This window comes from Camelus ferus, chromosome 13 (assembly GCF_009834535.1).
Source record: "Camelus ferus isolate YT-003-E chromosome 13, BCGSAC_Cfer_1.0, whole genome shotgun sequence".
NCBI classification, from domain to species: Eukaryota; Metazoa; Chordata; class Mammalia; order Artiodactyla; family Camelidae; genus Camelus; species Camelus ferus.
The window spans coordinates 49,566,373-49,586,567 of record NC_045708.1 but is presented as its reverse complement, the minus strand read 5'-3'; the positions used below and the strand labels follow the sequence as shown (position 1 = coordinate 49,586,567).

General features: G+C 39.7%; 1 protein-coding gene across 12 annotated transcripts in view; it reads right to left on the bottom strand.

Annotated features, from left to right (window-relative positions):
- SGIP1 (SH3GL interacting endocytic adaptor 1) overlaps window positions 1-20,195 on the bottom strand; it is a 184,429-nt gene that overhangs the window by 90,002 nt on the left and 74,232 nt on the right. For 4 of the 12 annotated variants that reach the window (XM_014564620.2, XM_032494521.1, XM_032494523.1 and 1 more), the window contains exons 3-8: window positions 14,919-14,982; window positions 9,895-9,919; window positions 6,856-6,927; window positions 3,107-3,163; window positions 1,641-1,695; window positions 830-1,005 (exon numbers count right to left, since the gene is read on the bottom strand). In XM_014564620.2, coding sequence (XP_014420106.2) covers window positions 830-1,005; window positions 1,641-1,695; window positions 3,107-3,163; window positions 6,856-6,927; window positions 9,895-9,919; window positions 14,919-14,982 — 449 coding nt within the window. Of the gene's footprint in view, window positions 1-829; window positions 1,006-1,640; window positions 1,696-3,106; window positions 3,164-6,855; window positions 6,928-8,799; window positions 8,884-9,894; window positions 9,920-14,918; window positions 14,983-20,195 lie in introns of all 12 variants that reach the window. The other 8 variants (XM_032494520.1, XM_032494525.1, XM_032494526.1 and 5 more) reach the window with 4 other exon arrangements.

Below are 20,195 nucleotides of genomic sequence, written 5' to 3'. Positions count from 1 at the left end.
GTATTAGCTGCTGGTAGGAGAGCCTTCATCTGCTCTTCACAGCTATTTTTAGAAAACAATTGCAGCATTTATCAAACTCTACAGAGAAAACACTGTAAATGTTGGAACTCAGAATTCTGCAACTGGAGGAATTTAGTAGATGAGAATTGGAGAAGGAAGTACTAATTGTAGAAAAATACCAATTTGTTTAATATAAATAAAGTATACCTGTATTTGAGGTGCCTAAATTATAAGAGTATTTAAGACAATTTGATAATAAAATATAATGAAGATTGTGAGTTTTTATATCTTTTCAGCCTATGATCTATGATATTAGGTTAATAGTTCTTTTTGAAGCATTAACAATGAGAAGGTTTTTTCCTGAAAAACAGCAATTTCCTTTGTTTCCCTTCCATGAGTTTTTATGTGTTCTTTCATAAAAGAGGATGATATATTGTTTTAATTTTTTGTTTTTGATTTTTTTATGTTTTAAAAAATCTCTATTAGTAAGTATGTAAACTTCATATTGTTTCTAATTGTTTCAGAAGTATATCCGGATAATCTTTATGTTATTTTTTTTTCCTTCTTTGAAAAATGTTTGCAGGAGAATAAGTCAAAAAGAAATGTGGTCTCAGTCATTTTGACCATTTTCAAAAGTACAGGAGTTGCAATATAAAATGAGCATTGCCTTCCATAGCTAGAATGAGCTGTTTCAGGTTTACAGAGTTCATAAAATGGTGACCATATGCAGCCTTCAGTTTAAGGAGTTTCTGATCTGCTGAACGTGTATGGGCAGAATGCAGCTGTCTGTCCAGCCTCACCAAAGCTTGACATAAAAAAAACCACTCACCACTGGCGATGGGGAAAGTGCAATGTTGCCTATTGATGCCTTCAGTTCATCCACCGTTGCAGCGTTCTTAAGAATGTCTTTAGATTGCAATGGCTTAATCTTGATGTTAAATTTCTTGTGTGATTCTTCTTCCTCTTCCGATTCGCTCGAAGAATAAAAGTGCTTTCCTTTGGTAGGTAGAACACAGTTAAAGATACATGACTCTTTTTTCTACTGGGAGGCAACGGTGAGTATAAGAAAGAGCAATCATACTGAGAGTCAGTGGAAGTATCCGTAGATAGCAGAAAATCAAAACAAAACAAACAAAAATTTGAAAGTAAAGCAGGAAAGGGTTAGAATTTATTCCCCTTTCCTTGGAACACAGCTAAGGGTGGTGAATTTCAAGGCCCACGTAAATGTCCTCTTCCCATGGAGAGAGGAGGGCCACTCTGAGGACAAACTGTGATGAGTTTAAAGTGCTTCAGGGTGTGACCTGCTCTCTGAGCAGAGAGGATCCGTGGGGAAAACATAAGTAAGGGCTGTTTTCCAGCCACCATAAGTGGCATTGCCACATCAGGTTTTAGCAGACAATCCAGTACCTACAATTTGTACAATTGTTTTCCAGCACAATTTTCTCCTCCTCCTCTCTCTTTTCTATGAATAGATCAAGGCAGAATGCCTGCTTGTTAGTGATCAGGCTGTTCTCTGTGCTGTTTATTCATCTCTAATACTAGGGAAGCTTGGGTTTCGGCACTTTTACAAAACCGAAATCTGTCATAGTGCTTTCTGAGAGAAAGCCAAAATTCCAATTAAAACAATAAAGAAAGGATATAGCCGGGTTCCTCAGGTCTGATGCTGTAGCCTTCTTCATCCAGCTCAGGTGAGTTCTATAAAATACAAGCGCACATTAAGCAATTATTATCCTGACAATGATAAAGGAATGATTCATTTTCCTTCAAGAGCCTTCTACTTAAAGATGGAGACATGCCTCCTTATTCTAGGAGGTGAGGATTTTAACTTTTGGAGGTGACTGCTGAGCAGTATATGTTTAGATATTCACCCAGAGATATTTGCAAAGTCTTCCTACTGGGAAAATCAACTAGGGATCAACTGTCAATGAAAGAAAACATTCAGAGAGAATTTATCACACATTTCCTGTAAACCAAGGACTAAGTTAAGCAACATGGTGTGTGTGTAGGGGGGGTACAAAGTGCAAATTATCTTTTGTCTGTATTTTGGTAGGAAAAGTTAAAAAATATGCAAACCACAAAACATCAGTGATAGGAGTTTGAAAGGAGAGGAAATTAGTGAGGTTTAGAAGAGTCAGGGAGTCTACATGTACCTCTTGGTCCAGATGGATCGGGCAGAGGGGAGTCAGAAGTAAGGAAGAGGCTGCACTAAGGCACCAAGGCAGGAATGGGCAGTATGGTTCACGTGGGGAAAGGCAGAGGCAACAGTGAAGATGGCGTGCCTGGAAAGGAAGCTGTGTGGTGGGAGACCCTGGAAAATAAGACCGGTGGGCCAACATGCTGGGGGAAGAGCCTGGACAGGATACAGCTACTGCAGCTTCTCAACTAGGGGAGGCCATGCTGAAAGCACAATCTGCAGGTGTTGGAAGTACGCTTCAGGATGGATTGGGGACAGCAAAAGCTGTCCTTATAACAGAGCCTCCCCAGTGAGGTTGTAGCTGGAAGCTGCCTTCTATGAACCAGAAAGGGGGCACTCAACACTGAACCTGCTGGTACCATGATCTTGGACTTCCCAGACTCCAGAACTGTTAGAAATAAATGTTTGTTGTTTATAAGCCATTCAATTTTTGATATTGTGGTATGGCTGCCCAAATGGCTAAGACATTACAAAACCAAGGCCCAGACATTAATTGACTTGCTTCAATATTCAAAGCTGCTTAGAAATATAGCCAGAACTGAAACATCTGGAGTTAACATTTAAAAAAGTGTTCTTTGAACACATTACAGGGTAAGCAGGCTACTGAAATATTCTGCAGATAATTTGCTCATTGAATCCTTGCAACAATGCTATAAAGTAACTACTGGCTTCATTTTTGCTGGCTGACAAATAACTATCCCAAAGCCACACACAGCTGACATGTGGAGGGGCGAGGTCTTGAACCCAGGTCTAACGGAATCTAGTGCTCTTAATCTCTATACAATGTTAATGGTGCCAGGCACTCCTTAATGAGATGTTTTACTTATTCCCATGTCCTGTTTTAAATATAAGAATGCCTCAACTCATTTTCACATTCTGAAATATTTATAAAGACAATCTTCTGATACTTACGTATCTTTCCCAATCAATTTCTGCATAAAATCCATTTGGTGCCCCATTGCTTTTCTTCTGTAATAAATTTGAAAATACATTTAGAGAAGAAACATCTGAGTGAAAAGAAAAGGAACAAAGACCACTTAACTCTTATCTGTATTTAGCAAGAGCTATCAAAATTCAGCACTGGGAGACAAATTAGACCGGCCTTCTAAGCAACCACACTGGTGTAACTGAATGGTAAACTGAGCTGCCGTGACACTGCATAAAAGAGCTTACATACTTATTTCATGAAAGATTATAGGATATCTAAGCATGGGGATATGAACAACTAGCTGTTCAACTTTTATTCAATTACTGAAGAACAGCAGCACCTACATTATAATTTAATCCTCTATAGCTTCAGAGGATATAACCAGATGTATATACATGTTGAAATGGCAACATTTTGATTTCCCTGTTGCTCTCATATACAATTAGTTCCAACACAGCCAAACAGTATTTATCCAAGTCATTAACTAATCTTAGTTTTTCTAACTCAACCTTTTAGTTTTCCTGACTCAACCTTTTCCTAACCATCCCCTTGATAGAATATAAAGGAAATCAGCTCTGAATTAGTTAACTCAACATGTAGGTATTAAGAAGTGTTGGTATTCTTTTCGAGTGGCTTTTCTTATCAAATTATTAAAATGGAATTTGAGGATTAATCATGAATTCCCATCATCCAGGCATCCTATGCCTTCATGAGCATACATCATCGCAAGATGACTGCGTATCAGCATTGCTCTCTCAGGATTATTTTTAAAGTTCTATTTTGGCCTCTAGTACAAACATGACTTGTGTGGCCATAAGCACTTGAGCAAGGATATGGCATCATCCAAATGGAAATTGCTGGGATTCTCTGATTTTCATGAGCAAAGGACAAAAACGCAAATCAGGTTGGTAATGGAGAGTCCGTTCAACAACGTGCCTGTATTTAGCACACAGAGCAATGGTATGTCACTGAGAACCGTCAGATCTCACAACAACACACATCAAATGGTGACGCACGAGGAGGCTTAAGGACAGGACACCTAATTTTGTAATCACAAATGAAGACCAGTTGAACTACAGTGTGAACAGCTAAGACTTAATTTGACAAACAAGTAGGAGAAGAAAGCTTTTCATCTATGCACATAGGATCACCAGAAAACCAACTCAGAGGTAACCTAGGAAGCATTATCACTGATTAATACTTACTGAATGCTGCTGGGCATTCTAAGAACTAGCAGTAGTGTAGTGAGGGTGACTACTGCGTAAGGGACAGACACTGGGCTCATTCTCGCTCTCTTCCCATACACTGCCACCGCACCAGAATTTACAAATGCATGAGCTCTGCCCTGCTTCCACCGACCCGCATCCTGGAATGCAGAGGGCCTGCGCCTCTCTTCCTCTTTGTCTTGCTCCTGACAGAGAGTACATACTTTGTCAGATGACACCATTTTATCCTTCTCGTGGAATTGCCTTCATTGAATTAGTGCTTCAATGATAGCCTTTCCTTTTTGAACAAAGGTTGTTTGAAATACCTGCCACATCAACTCTGTACCTGTATAAGTTATGAAGCTAATTTGGAGGACATAGTCCATTAAATAATGTGCCATCTCATAATAAAAAATCTCTCCCATGGTGAATGGCATGGTTCCTATTTTTTTTCTGTCACATTTGCTTTCTTTTTAAGTTTCTACCATACCAATCTGTTTGCATGTATCTTCTTTGAAAAATTCTCCAAATCCTTCTTAGAAAGTGTATGTAATAAATTCAAAATACAAATTTAATGTATAATAATGGGAAATCAAATGAACTAAGCTGGCTGCAAAGAACTAAACTCATAAATTTTGTGATCAGTACATACTGCTATTAATAGAACTTCTAGTTTTTAAACAGTTCTTCAGTACAAAGAATTGTTATCTAAAACCCAAAGAGATTAAATAAATTACTGAGTTCAAATTGTTTAAAGTTTTGTAGTGTTTGCTTCCATAATAATCTCACTTCCAAAACCAAAGCCCTTCAAAACCAAGATAGTTGATATGCTCAGCTGAACAACAAAATAGATGTATGTGTGTGTATGTGTATGTGTTTTTCCTGATAACATATATCCAACATTATGAATAAAAAGTCCCTCAATGTTTTCAATTTTCTAGATCTGGGCTGAGTGAAAAAATTTCCCGGTTTCCATGGAAACCAATGGAAGATAAAGATAATGAGAAATCAAAGCCTATAAAAAGAAATTTTCTTTTAAAATAGAAGCATTTTAAACATAAATACAAAAAACAACAAATCATAACAACACATTCTCTTGGGCAAATATTCAGAGCACACGCACACACACACAGAACTTTATTAGAGGAACTGACAATTTGGCTTCATTCATATTAGTGAATTCTTACAAATATAATTGGTTTTGTAAGTAGATATTATCAAGTTAAAGATAAGCCAGAATCTGGTTGAAATTCTTCTGGTCAGACTTCAAGGAAGAAATAATTGTCCTCGTTTAACCTTTTAAGTGGTTATCACCATCACAGCGATGGTGGTGGAGATAATGACTCTATTGAATTTCAATTGGAAAACATTGAAAAAGCAAGAAAGAATGTAAGTGGGGAAATGCTGTTTAAAAACTAGGCTTAATATATAAAGCAACGTTGGCTATTCCCTAACATATACGCAGTGGTTTTTCTCTTGGAGCAGAAGTTATACATTCTTTTATTTCTTTCTTTTCTCTATTTTCTAAAATTCCACAACTAGTGCGAATAGCTTCTGCAACTTAAATACATGATTGTTCTTTAAAGATAATTGAGGGTCACAGCAATATTGATCATGTCTTAATAGCTATTGTACTTTGGTCAGCCATATCTGCTCTCAGGTAACATGATGGACTAAGTCCATAAACACAGCATCAATTATGTTCAATTGTACATTCATCAAAGTTCTTCAGTTTCGCTGTGGATACTCCTCTTTTCCAAGGGCAGCTCGTGGTCTCATAGTGTTCTTTGGCAAGAAGTGCAAATGACACACGATATACTGCCTAAACATTATGTTTTTGCCATTGAGCTACACTTACTCACTTTGTAAATACTCCTATAGCATAGGACTGCCCAACAGAACTGTATGTGGAGACGTCAACATTCTATATGTGTGCTGTCCAACATGGTAGCCACTAGTCCCAAGTAGCTATGGAGAACTTGAAATGTGGCAAATGCGACTGAGAAACTGAATTTTAAATAGCCTTATCTGGCTACCATATTGGATAACACAACTAGAATTGTTGCATATTCTGCACCAGGATCAGCATCCCTGATATGACATCCTTTGGTTAAGCGCATTGGTTCCCACAGGCCGAGGTCCTGCCAAATTCCTGATCTTACTGAAATCATGCTTATTCTAACAAATGACTACTCAATTTGTATTGAATTGTCTATGTTAAATAGTCAAAGCTTTCTTATAGAAAACAGATTCTTTTTAAAGTTTGAATCCCTGTCCTTCGTCTAAGCTGAAGAAATCACATGTCTTTCCTGCCTGATCACTCTTTAAAAGTATATTCAGATGTCAATATATACAGTCTACATGATTGATTTAAGAATTGGCCCCGGGTAGTCAAGAAGTCATTGGGAAATACTACCCAAGAGAGAGTCTTCTTAAACACTTTTTTTTTTTTTTAAATTTCAAATTGGGATTTTACTCACTGTTTCTAAAACCCCTTGGAAATTTTAAACTAAAATCTGTTTCCTTACCGAAACTTTTTTTCCTCCTTCACGCGCGCACTCTGCTTTGTTATTGTAGGGTGGTTCATGTGGGCTGGGCTGCTGGAATTGATTGTTTTCATGTAGAAAAAAGTTGTTAAAGGATCTGTTTGTTCTTCAAGACACATATAAAGAATCACATGGAGTCAGCAAACATACCAGAGAAGAAACAATTTCTAGGCCAAATTGTAGGGCCTACCAATCTTGGCAGGGTTCCTGAAGCAAAGAGCGGACTTTGGGGCCCATAATGAGGCTCTATTCAGCAGGCCAGTGTGGCTGGGTCAGGAGAAGAAGGGAGAAGGAGGAGGACACATCCCAGGCACCAGGGATGATGTGGATCTAGTCCTCATTCAGCCCGCACTTAATTTACGGGGTTGAGAACAGACACCAGGACACACCAAAGAGACTGAATAAAAACGGTTGTACTTTTAATACAAACCCGAGAAGTCTGGCACCACCATATATTCCCCTAGATTAAAGCCTTTCTGGGAGTCATCAATACACAGAGTATGCACTGCTGACAGTTCCAAATCTGGACCATTTCCTGCACACATGTTCAAGATGGGCAGAGATCTCATGGTGACGGATGTAACCTCCATTGCCCCCAGTCTAGGGGCGGATGGAAATCTGAACCGCTTCAGAAAACACTGAGTGTATGCTGCACAGATCGGAGTTTGTCTCTGGGTTAGAATGATATCATCACACACAGCTGCCTGAAGCCTCGGACACCGCGACAGACAGCTCGGTGGGGCTGGGGTGGGGGCTTATTCAGCCCGTGGCTGGCAAGGCAAGCCCACCTTCATACACGCAGCCCTGCCACAAAACCTCTGCACACAGAACCTCAAAAGCGTTGTCACTGGAGATGGGGTTCGTTGGATTTTGAGAAACAGAAATTAAACAAGCATCAGTACGTTAAGCCTGCTGTGTAGCCCTTGCGCTGGCCAGGTGGTTTATAAGCGTTAAGCGGGTGCACCAGCGCTTGCAGTTCGTAGAACCGCATTAGTGAAGCCTTAAATTTAAACTTCAGATATTCAAAAGGCAATCATTTGAAAGCTAAATCAGCCACGTAAAAGTGGACTAGGTCCACAGACACAAGGTCTTAAAATTTGTCTGAGTTTGAAAGAAAATCAGGTTGAGATGTCTAGGGACTGAATACAAACAGCAACTTGGACTCCTAAGGCATTGGTTTGATACAGAGTTCGTAAAGTTTGGTGGCCATAGTACATGGAGAAGACTTGAGGAACATTTCCAAATGGTAAAATTAGCAGTTGGCTAATAATTTCCAATTACCTGTGAAGCTATACACCCTGTTTCTGAGAACATGCATTTATTTCGAATTTTTTCCAAACAGGTCTGTGTTATTTACTAAGAAATCGAAATTAAATAATTCCTTTTCCCTAAAATCATGACCAGTGATCCATTCATGGCATTTCCAACTGAGGAACGAAGAGGGCACATCTGCTGATAAATATCTTGATGTGACAGGGAATGGTGGCAGTGAAGGAGGACTCGGAGGACTCAGGTACAAAGCCTTGACTTAGGGTCAGTGAGTCCACAGAATCCCAGCTGGGCTCATTCACGCAGCACATACTCAGTCACCTGCTGCATGCCAGTGCTGTGTCGGGCACTGGGACGCATGGTCTACTTGAGATTTAAACTGGTGGTCCCTAGAAACGCAGAGAAGCCTAAGGCAGCGGTGGGGCCTCGAGACAATAAACAGCAGGGTGGGAGGAGCTTTAGAGAAAGAAAAAAGGACAAGACTGAGGGTGCCAGAGGGAGAGAAGCAAGAAATAGCAAACCAGCCTGGGAGCAGCAGCGAGAGAAAGCGGAGGCTAGCTATAACAGAGCCTTGCAAGGGGCAGAATGAAAAGGGCAAGAGAACTCAGGAAGGGGACTGAGACAGAAGCCAAGAGAAGACACAGAAGCGGAGAGTACCTGAGACAGAGTTAACGAGAGGGCTCTGAGCCAGAAGCAAGAGGTGAGGAGAAGCTGGGTCTTCTGGGTCTTTTTTTTCCCCTGCTGAATAGAGCCTTGATTATAGTGTTACCCAATGTCTGATAAATTTCAGTCTATTTTCTTAACATTTCATGATGAGAACTACATGAATGCAAAAGGCACCCCAAAGCTTAGAACCTCGAGTCAAATGTGGGAGAAAAGCTCCTACCATAGGTGCAGTTAACACCCCAATTTAGCTGTAATATTATAAAGTGCGATATTTCCAAAAAAATATTTTTAACCATCAGGTTTATTTTGGTTCCCACTCCAGCCCAATGAGCCTAATGTGAGTCCTTTTTTTTTTCCCCTCCAGTAACAGCTGTTCTTTTCAACCTTCTGAATAGGCATCTGATTTAGATTTGAAGGAAGTCATTTTAGAAGTTGGTGCAGACTCCCAGAAGCACAACTCAGATAAATCCAAGCCATGCACCACAGGCTTCTTTAAAAAGCAAGAAATCTGGCAACAAGCAAGGAATCAGAGTTACTGTTAAATCTGAACCCAGTGGACACATTTTCCTCCTTCAGGCTGTAAATTCAGGCATAAGTGGTTTCAAGACCATTCCCTACTTAAGAATTTAATATAGAAAATATATCTGCAGCTCAACTATGAAAGGGGAAAAGTTTCTTTCAATTTTATTGGATCTCAGCTCCATTATGACTTTGTGGACTCTGTTGGAGAAAAACATTCTCCCATAATGAGCTTTTATATCATTAAATTGGAAATGAAATAAGACTTGATGGTAGCAGCCTCTGCAGGAACTGTCTGGCTTTTGACCCACCATATTGATGACTGGTTTGCTTGCCTACTCTGGGGCAGGGTTTTAGGTGAATGCAATAAATAAGTTTAACTTGACTAAGACTGCGTTTTTGTTCCATGCAATTACTACAGAAAATTACAACAGTGAGAGGTCTGAAAAGTTATTTAAGCTACTTTTTCCCTGCTGAAAAAAAAAAAAAAGGAAATGGGGCTTAAGAAATTTAAACTAGCATAGATTGAAGTGTAAACCTACTAAAAATGGTCATTTAAATACTTACAATTCCATCTCTATCTGGTGAACCTCTGTAACAAAAAGAAATTGGTAGCTATTAGGAAAATGAATCATTCTTGCTACATAGACTCAAGAACAACAATAAGAATCATTAACCACCTCTCTCCCCGTCTTGCGAGCTCCCACCCCAGTAAACCTGGCTAATGAAAACTAAATTCAAATAAATCGACTGAGTGATATTTGAGTAGGGTATGTGTGTATGTGCGTGTGGGAGGGAGATTCTCATTAAAAACTGAGATCCAAAAGGTACCAAGTTGATGGTGCAATGTCTTGCCCACCTTTTTTTAATAAACATTTTAAAAATTGACGTATAGTTAGTTTACAAAGTGGTGTTAGTTTCAGGTGTACAGCAAAGTGATTCCATTATACATATATGTGTATATCTTTGCCAACTTTTGAGAGGAGAATTCATGAACCGTCTGTCCCACTCAGCTGGCTTCCATTTACAACTACCACAGGGAAAGCAGACCAATTTGTTCTCTCTCATCTTCTCCCCTATCAATGGTCTTGAATTTCCCCTTATAAGAAGGAACTTCTATGGTATTTTTCAACCTACTTTGAGAATCTGTACTTTCTTCCTTATTTCCATATTTACTGCTCCTTTGATTATGGAGGAGCAGGAAATGGAGGGCAATTTTGCTAAGTGGCTCATTTTGATGACTAACGTCCAGGGTATTTGATCCATGGCGGCACAAGGCTGCCGTGCTGAAGAGTCCGGGCTTTAGAGCAGGATGAATCTACATATCCAGACTCCACCTCTTATTAGTTCTCTGACCCTGAACACATGACTCAACCTCTCTAAGCCTTTTTAAATATAAGGTATATACATAACATATAGTTCCTGGCACATACTGAGTATTCAAACATGTTTGTTTGTTATGTTTTTTTCCCCTCTTCCATGATGCCTCTCCATTAGGAACACAAAACTGCCCACTTGCAACCCTGTTAGACTTTATAGCAATAGAGGAAGGGTATTATTATTGTTGCTTTGGAAAACTGAATTGGAGGAACCAGAGAAAGGGAGAAGCAAGAGAGAAGTCACTGTAAATTTGTAATGTCTTATTTTAATTCACTTTGTAAGGAAGCTTGAAAAATGTTATTCTATTAACATGAAGACCAGAATTCTGCTTAGATGAGGACCTGCATTGTTTGGAGGAAAACCTTAATAAGTACTTGGGGTAGACTATGAAATCTTGAAGAGTTTGGTGTGTTTGGAACTGTTCTTTAAGAGGTGGGACAAAGTAACAAAGTTCTTTATTGCTCCATAGGATGCGGCAAAGGAGAGAGAAGAGAAGAGAGACAGAGAGAGAGAAAGAGAAATGCAGAGTTGGTGGGACATACTCTTGGCTCCAAGATGTGATTCTCAGCCAAAATTAGCAGGATATTCTGCTTGGATTACAGAGGAGTGCATTATTTTTCATAATCAGTTCTGTGTTCATGTGGATGCAAGGCTGAATCAGTGATACAGGGACTAGAAGCAGGAAGGATCCCGATAGTGAAAGACCATGAGAGTTGACAGAAATGTTTGGATTTTTGCCGGCTATGGGAATTAGTTGGTTCAAAGGAATTCCATCTAAGAAAGCTAGGAATAGTCTTAGCCAATAAAAGTTATAATTCACTGATCAAATACTGAGTGCTTACATTGGGTCAGGCACTAGGCTAGGATCAGGGGTTAAAAATAATGAAGGAGACATGGTCATCAGAAAGAGAAGGCGATGGGCAGGTAAAGCCAGTGGGTTCTTGTGGCCACCATAAGCCCAGGTTGGTCAGAAAGCACAGAAGAAAGGTACCAACCCACACTCATCAAAACCAATTTTCCTTATCAGATTTATACATTGCAAGAAATGAGCATTTCTTACTAGGATTTCAGCCTTGGCTAAAGGAATTGAGAATGAGGTGATTGTGTCAACTTTGGGGTAGGATAATCCAGAGGCACTGATCCTAGTGGGGTTGTCTTCTGGGGCAGGTAATGGATGTGGAGAAGGCAAAGCTCTGGAGATAGGCCTGGCTGTGATGTTGCCAACTATTGGTCCAGGTAGAAGGGCATATTTATAGGGGGTCTTAAATGGGAGGCCACTCGATCTCATGCATATTGCAGCTATAGGGATGGTGTTTAAAAACATTTAATCAGGAGAACTGTGATTGTACATAGCAGCATTGGTGATCCTTTGTCTTATCCATTGGGAATGGGGCTGCTGCATCCCAGTGTGGTGGCAGTAAGCATGGTGTTTAAGAGCACCAGCTGCAGTGCCAGACTCCCTCGGTTCAATCAACTTAGATTTCCCAGCTGCATAACCCTGGACAAGTACTTCATCGCTTTGTGTCTCAGTTTCTTCATCTATATAATAGCCGTGATAACAGCATATACCCCATAGGCCTCCTAAAGGATTCAATGAGTTAATATAAATGAAAAGCCTGAAATAGTGCCTAGGACATAGTAAATACTCATTCGATGGTATCTAGAGTAAAGATATTGTATACGCTAGCCTAGGATGGGGAGTAGAGAGAGATTTTAGTAGCCTCAGACACTTGGGCAAATGTTCTCAATTTATTTCCTAAACCCTCCTGTTAAGTTTTATATGCTTTTTTTTTTCTTTTTAACAGCAAACCCATTATATTTACTGACTTCTGTTTTCTAACTAATCATCCACCAGGGACCCTTGGCCTCTATTTTTAAAAGTGGCCATCACCTCTTGCGACAACTGCCTTTTCTCTTTTACTCTCCTAGTGGTCTTGATTATAATTTTTCCCATCTATTTCTTTTTTTTTTTTTTCCCCTGAGTGATAAAGGAATAAGCACTGGATTTTAAACTAGAATGGTTCCATGCCTTATTTTCTGGATAGCCTTCAGCAAGTTACTTAATTCCTTTTGGCACTGATTCCTCATCTCTAAAATTGAGACATTACTTCTAACCTTATTGAATTACTGTGAGGATTAAAAAGGATATCACTGTATACAAAATACCCTGCACAGAGCCTGCCACTTAGCACCAGCTCTCTGCTTTCCTCTTTCTACCAGCCATTGTAATGATGATGATCAAATCAGGAAGCTCTGGTTCAACCTCACTCTATCTAAGGAGGTTCAATCAGCGGACGTTAGAGCTGGCAGCTACCATAGCAGGTTGCTTGGCAACCGTCACGGAGTTGCAACAGCCCTGAAAACAGTTTGCACCAACAAGGTTTCAGTGATTGCAGACCAACATAAGCATTACCTAAAGCAAAAGGGCTAGCAAATTGCCAGAACATTTCCCCAGCCTCTGCAAGAATGATATGTGACCTAGTTAGAGAGCAGGGGCTTCTGAAAAGCAAAGGCTTACACCAAATGACTTGTCCTTTGATCATTGCTGCAGGTGGGAACTGATAGCTAATTTGCTGAGTAAATTGGGGTGCTCAAACGATAAGAAGCGAAGAAGAGAGGCCTGGGATTTTACTGGCAAATATCTCCTTAGAGTACTTCACAGAGATATTGGGCATCTACCCGAAGCTGTGAGGAGCAGCTTTCACATTTTCATGAGTTTAGAATTGTTGATGGAAAAGTGTGGCTTTGGCCACATACAAATGAGCTCAGCCTGCCCTGGGGAGGTTGTCTGACCTCTTTTCCCATTTGAGGGAGCTTTGTTTCCTTTTTAATTTTCTTCACACACCAGAGATTATATGCAGTCAGTTACAGACACTGTCTTCCAAGAAAAATGGATTTGGTCTCTGCTAATGATGTTCTCCTGAGATGTGTCTAACAATATCCCACACAACACGTGGCATGTTGTAGGTGACAAAAGATGTTGCTGACAGACAGACTGGTGCAGTGTCTAGCCTTTTAGGAAAATTAGATTCCATCTAGCGTAAACTGAGGCCCATTAGAGGAAAGTATATTCCAAGGCTGTTGGCAATGCTGGACCCAAAGCCCAGATCTTCTGACTCTGCTGAACGAACCATCACCTCTTCTGGTTATGTTTCGAAAACAGCAATTTCTCAAAAAATAATGGAAATCATATAATGTTTAGAACAAAATTTTCTAATTTAATCATTTAGAAAACTTTGCAAGGCCAGAGGAAATATAGTTTCCATGAAATAATTAATTACCAAAAGAAAAAGCACAAAGAAAAGGTAAGAACAGAAGACTTCACATTTGATAACTGGGTAAAAAATAGCTTTTTTGCTCTCCAATCCTTTATAGTCTTTGGTTGAAAAGCCTTTGAGGTTTCAAGGTTGCTCACTGCCTAAGGAAGGAAGCCCAGACACCTCAGTCTGGCATGTACAGCCCTTTCTGTCTGGCCCTGATCTCCTTTCCAGCCTTGCCTCCCATCAACACACGTATGCAGCTGACAGGTAGACAGACTGCCCTCTTTAGCTTGTCCTGAATACCTACTTGGCTGTCCCACATCTCTGCTTTGGCTGGCATTCCCTTTGCAGGAAATACATGTCCTCACCTTCTTGAAGGCCAGACTCAAGGTTCCTCCCTCTCCGAAGCTTCACTGATCATCTGTTCAAATATGAGCTTTCCCGCCCTCAAATTCCCACGAAATTCCATTTTTAACTGCTCATAAGGAACTTACCACGTATTAATTTGTCTCAGTAGTAATAAGCATAGTGGCCTCTGCCATTCACTGAGCACTTACTAAGTACTGGGTACCATGCTAGTCATGTCCAATGTTAGCTCATCTAGTTATATGAAAGATACTTCAATCTGTGTGACAGGTATTTTGTCCACGAATTATAAATTCTTGGAAGGCAAGAACGCAGGGCAATACTCGGCACCCTGTGATGAAATTTATGCATGATAAAAATATGCAGAATGAAAAGCTACAGATGAGAAACAAATGTAGCTCTCTTCCTTTTCACCTACGCCTAAACAGCTATTGATTTTCCCATTTTCTAACCTCCTTTCAGGACTTCTAGCCAAATCAGGGGTTTAATGGGCTCATTATTCTGCCATACAGAGACCACAGCAGATCTGCATTTCTACATAGTCACAGCTGACACTGAGCGGTGATGCTCTCCTCAAGTACATACGTAGAATCAGTGTCCTTTTCTTTCTTCCGTATTCCAAAGGCCTTCCTTGTACGTTTTTTCAATCCTGTGGGAAAACAACAAAAGGTCAAAGAAGTTTATTTTCTATTTGAGTGTTCCTAGCAACATTCAAGTGAACATTATTTTTAACGCTGACACACATTCGTTAACTGTGAATGTTCGAGAAGCAACGGCAGTTTCTTCATTTGTATCCGTGTGTGTGTGTGTGCAGGCACGTATGATTCATTATGATATTTTTCAACAGATGTTTATCAAGGACGTGGCACCATAATCTCTTAGCACGATCAGCAGCATAAGAATATAAAAGAATGGGAAGGAGATCAGAGCCAGGTACAGACAAGACGACAAGCTTTTCTTAGACTATTGTTACTCATCACTCAAACTGGCAATCTGTCAAGAAACCAAATCACAGATTTGAAGAACAGCAATTTCCAGGTTAGACATATTCTTGAGACTGGAATAGTTCCAAGGCACAGATTATGTAAATCATACAAGAGGGCCACATTGACCTGACACATCTCTGTATTCCGTATTCCCAATTCATCTTTTTCTACTTCCTCAATTTGGTGGCTATACCGGATTTTCTGAATGTACCCCAACATCTGTAATCCAGTATTTCTTTTTTCGTTATTTGGTCCTTAGCTCTGGTTGAAATGTTTTTCCTATTTTGTTTGTATTTAGAACTTCAATATGGGCCTTTAAAGCCCAGTCAAATGCCACCTCCTCCGTGAGGGCCTCTCAATTCTAGTGCGGTAAGAAACTGATTATTCTGTGCTCCCCACAAATGGTGCTCTCGTGTGTATTACAATATATCAAACTATTCCACTTACTAGTTCTTATGTCAGTTTCTCTCACAGATGGTAAGACTTTCTGGGACAGAGGCCAAGGACATCCTCTGCATGTCCCCTTTACCAAGTACAGGTACCAGATAATATTTGTTGATTTAAGATGTCTTCCAAGAAACATCATTCACGCGTATTGGGGAAAGAAGGTGTGTCTGATTCTGGACAAACCAAGCCTAGTCTTATAGCTTCCATTCTTATCCTGTCAAGGGTCTGTCTGGGAACCATCTCCTACATGTCCTGCTGTTACATATGTGGCTTGTGTTTCTTGTGTTAATGAGTGTTATTCAAATATACCAAATGCCTATATATTCGAAACCTTAGACTTGTTACCGGTGGTTTGGAATGTCTTCTTGACAAATTAGAGGGGGGAAAAGTCACTGACTTTCAGGATTTGCTTGGCACTACCAGGTGGAACAAAGGGAAAAACACTGACAAAATCAGAGATTCCATGACACCTTCTCCTAAAACATGTGAGTCAGTCCAAGCCGCTCAGATGATCTGAGTCATTCATTATCTGACTCAGGATACTACTCAAATACAATCTCCAAAATGCCTTTGTTAGTCTAATTTTGCATTTGAATAGTCATTCCATTTAAGATGTTTAGGTCTTTAAAATGTCAATGTTTGTTTAAAAAAAATCTCCTTCCACATTAAGCTATTCTCCTTTACCCTCCAAATGAGGAATTTATAGAAACTTTATTGACATTTAAACATACCCACCCATAATATTTAGGAATACCTTCCCCCTGTTCATTTTTAATTTTGATGATGAAAAACTTCTTTCTTTTCACCTTTAACTGCCTTATCCCCTTATAGGGGCAAGATACCATAGTTAAAAATCATCATTTTCTTCCTATAATTTTCTTTCAGCTTTAAATCTCTTAATTGGCTTTTCCATGCTTCTGATTCAGCTTTGGGGCCCAATAAATGCGATATTCCCCAATTGCTACTCATTTTTATAGGATTATAAAACAAAAGCTTTTATTATCTTATGTTTTCAAATGACTATTTTCTGTAACTTGACCGTGAGATGAGAGACAGCGTGCCCTACCAAATAGATCCGAAAATACAGACAGATTCCAGTCATTCTTGTATTAAATTAGTAACAGAGCGGGCAATAGTAGTTTTCCATGGACTCTGTCCTGTTTTGGACCACTAAATTTGGACAATAGCCAGTATGAACTAGGTCATGAATGTCACATGTTGTCCATTTTCCAGGGAAAAGTGCCCTGGATCAGGCTTCAGGAGAGAGTCTGTTCCCAGCCTTATTTGTGTAGATGAATACAAGTCACTTTCTTTTTGTATTTCATCCCCTCAGTCTACAACAAATCAGCCAGGAATAAGGGCTGAAAGAATTTGCACATGTTCACACAATGCAGCGCTGCTCTGTAGTTTTAGTTCTGCCAGAAGTCACATTTCCCATCCACAGAATGCAGCCCCATACATGGAATGCATACAGGAATACACCAAAGATGTGACATCCCAGAAAACAAACCTAATCAAACTACTGAATAAGAAAAAACACTGAAAACTTTTCCCCCTTGAAAAGTAGAAAGATGTGAGAAGTTTAGAAAAGTATGAAGAAAACTCAGAAAGACTAAAACAAAGTTATGAAATGTAAAAGTTATTCATATCTTAATAGCTCTTTGAGAAGACCCAGAAAGAGACAGTCATACCAACTGTGTGAAAAATGACTGGAGAGGGGTGGCCAATGCTTTTGAGAGTTAATTTTAAAATACTCAAAAAAATTCTTCGGAAGAGAGCAATGCTACTCAAAGATCTTCTAGGAATAACAAGTTTAAGACACTATATTTGATCATCTGATCAGCTTAAAACACTCTCTCCAATGATTTTTCACTTCTGACTCCAGAACTTCATGAAAAATTTAAAGTCAGTTTCTACAGTGTAATTGTTTTTAGGCTGGGTTATGAATTTTTGTCAGCTATTCTTGACCAAAAATGGGAGGGGAAAAAAAAAAGTGTTTTTGAGACATGAAGTAACTAACTTTCCCCTTGCCAATATCACAACAAAGAAAGCTGAAGAGAAAGAATTTTAACATCTTGATGATCTGGGACCAGAATAGCTCTCTTCTAAGCTATGGAATCGGGAACACCTTCCCATGTGTAGGCAGAACGAGATCAGTCACCTGGAAGTCTGTGCTGTGCCTCCAGCATCTCTCCACCTAATTAGGATTCCTTTAGCTTCCTCTCGTATTATGGAAGAAGCTAGTCAGAGAAGGACAACAACAACAAAACTAAAGACAGACTGATTTTTTAAGAGGGTAGGAAAGCTTGTTTCAAAATCGGTAGTCCTGGATATGATGTTACAAGATAGTGAAATAAAGCAACAGATGCAGAAACTGACAATAGTGATAGCACAAATATATACAATAACAATTACAGCCACCATTACTGAGGTCCTATCTATGAGCCAGGTACCAGCGGCTTTGCATATGTTGACTCATTTAATTTTCTCACAAACTTTTTGAAAAAGTAGGATGTGTTTTCTTTTCAAATGGTGAGCCTGAAGGTTTACCTGAGTTGAGTTTTATTATCATCATCTCCACTGATCCCCAAAGTTCTGTCCTGGGCTCCTTTACACCTACTACCTGGGGCAATTTCATTCACTCCCATGCTTTCATGTTCCATCTGCATATAGATGAATCCTGAATCTATAGGTCAGACCCAGTGCTGTCTCATGAGCTTCTGGATTTACAATACTTCTCATACTCAGGCTTCTACAAATAGACATCAGATTTCTTTGAAAGCCTTTAGGCACCACATTGTGTGTGTGTGTGTGTGTGTGTGTGTGTGTGTGTGTGTGTGTAGGTAATCAAACTTGTAAATGTATATCCAATCATTTAGTTGACAATTACTTTCTGAATAAAATCTCCTTTACAATGAAATAGTTCTCTGTGAACTGATGAGTAGATAAACAAAAGGCAGTATACCCATACAATGGAATATTATTCAGTCATGAAAAGGAATGGACTGACACAGGTTACAATAAAAATGAACCTTGAAAACATTATGCTAAATGAAAAAGGCAGATACAAAGAACCACCGATTATATAATTCCATTTATGTAAAATATCCAGGGTAGGCAAATTCATTGGTACAGATAGCAGACTAGAGGTTGCCAGGGGCTGGATGCAGGGGGAATGAGGAGTGACTGTTTAATTGGTACAGAGTTTCCTTTTGGGATTATACAAAAGTCCTGGACCTAGATGGTAGTGATGGTTACACAATACTGAGAATGTAGTAAATACACTTTAACATTACAGGTTTTATGTCAAGTGTATTTCACCACAATAAAAAAAAAATGGAATAGTTCAAGTCAGATTATTCTGTGATCATGGGGGTAAAAGATGGGAGGGAGTGAAGAAGAAAGAGACAAGGCAGATTGGCTTAAAATTTGGGTTGGTTTTGTTTTGTTTTGCTTAAATTGTGAAACAGTAAAGAAGTGAGGAGCTGTTTAGTCACAAATCTGTGTTCATGATGACCTCCCTGATCAAGAAAGTGATATTTCCATGAGAATTTACAACAACAACAAAACCTTCAGGTTTTTGCTTGCTTGGTTTCATATCTTCCATTGTTGTTGTTGTTGTTGTTGTTATCATTATTTTACTTACACTTGAAATATTTTTTGCTAAAAATGAAGACTGGTTCTATAGACGGACAGGTTGAGGTAACAGTCCTGGAGCTGAGTCCAGAACAGGAGAAATCAAGGTGAGAACATCCTATAGGTAGAAGCTGAGGACCTACCCCACAAAAGATGCTGCTGGCCTTCACCAGAGATGCTATCCTGCCACATAAGACTGTAAGCTGGGGAGTCCTGCCAATACCTCCTCCTTTCTCTCCTTGTCCTAAATTCGTACCATTCCACTGCTAGCTGGTAAGACGACAAGAGGCCAAAGGTAGAATAGTCACCATCCTATCTGCATGCTGCCAACAAACTGGTGTATCTCTCAGCTAACTTTAAGGGGCTGGGATGGGGAGAGATGTGGGGCAGGTACAAGACAAGGGGAGAAGAGCCAAAGACAAAGCCAGGTTTTAACGCTGGGGGCGGTGGGGCTGGGGAGTGAGCCTGTGGCGGGGAGGGGGACATTCTGCGTATTTGACTGTTGGAGAAGAGAGCTCCTTTGTAAGGACTAGTTTCTGATGACCTTCGTCACTCATCTCAGTCTTGCGTACACTTTCGCTTTCACTAACAGCTCTTTGTCATGATGTTAAGACCCCCGTATAAGCATGCTGCCTTTAAAACGGTTGAAAATGTACTACTTTAAGGGATCATGTTCCTGGGGTGTACTTAGTCCTTCTGCTTCCCATCCCTGCATAAATAGTGCTCTTGAGCAGAGCTTGGGCAAAATTAGGCCTGGGCACAAAGTCAGCTCTAAGAGTTACCAAGCGCTTTG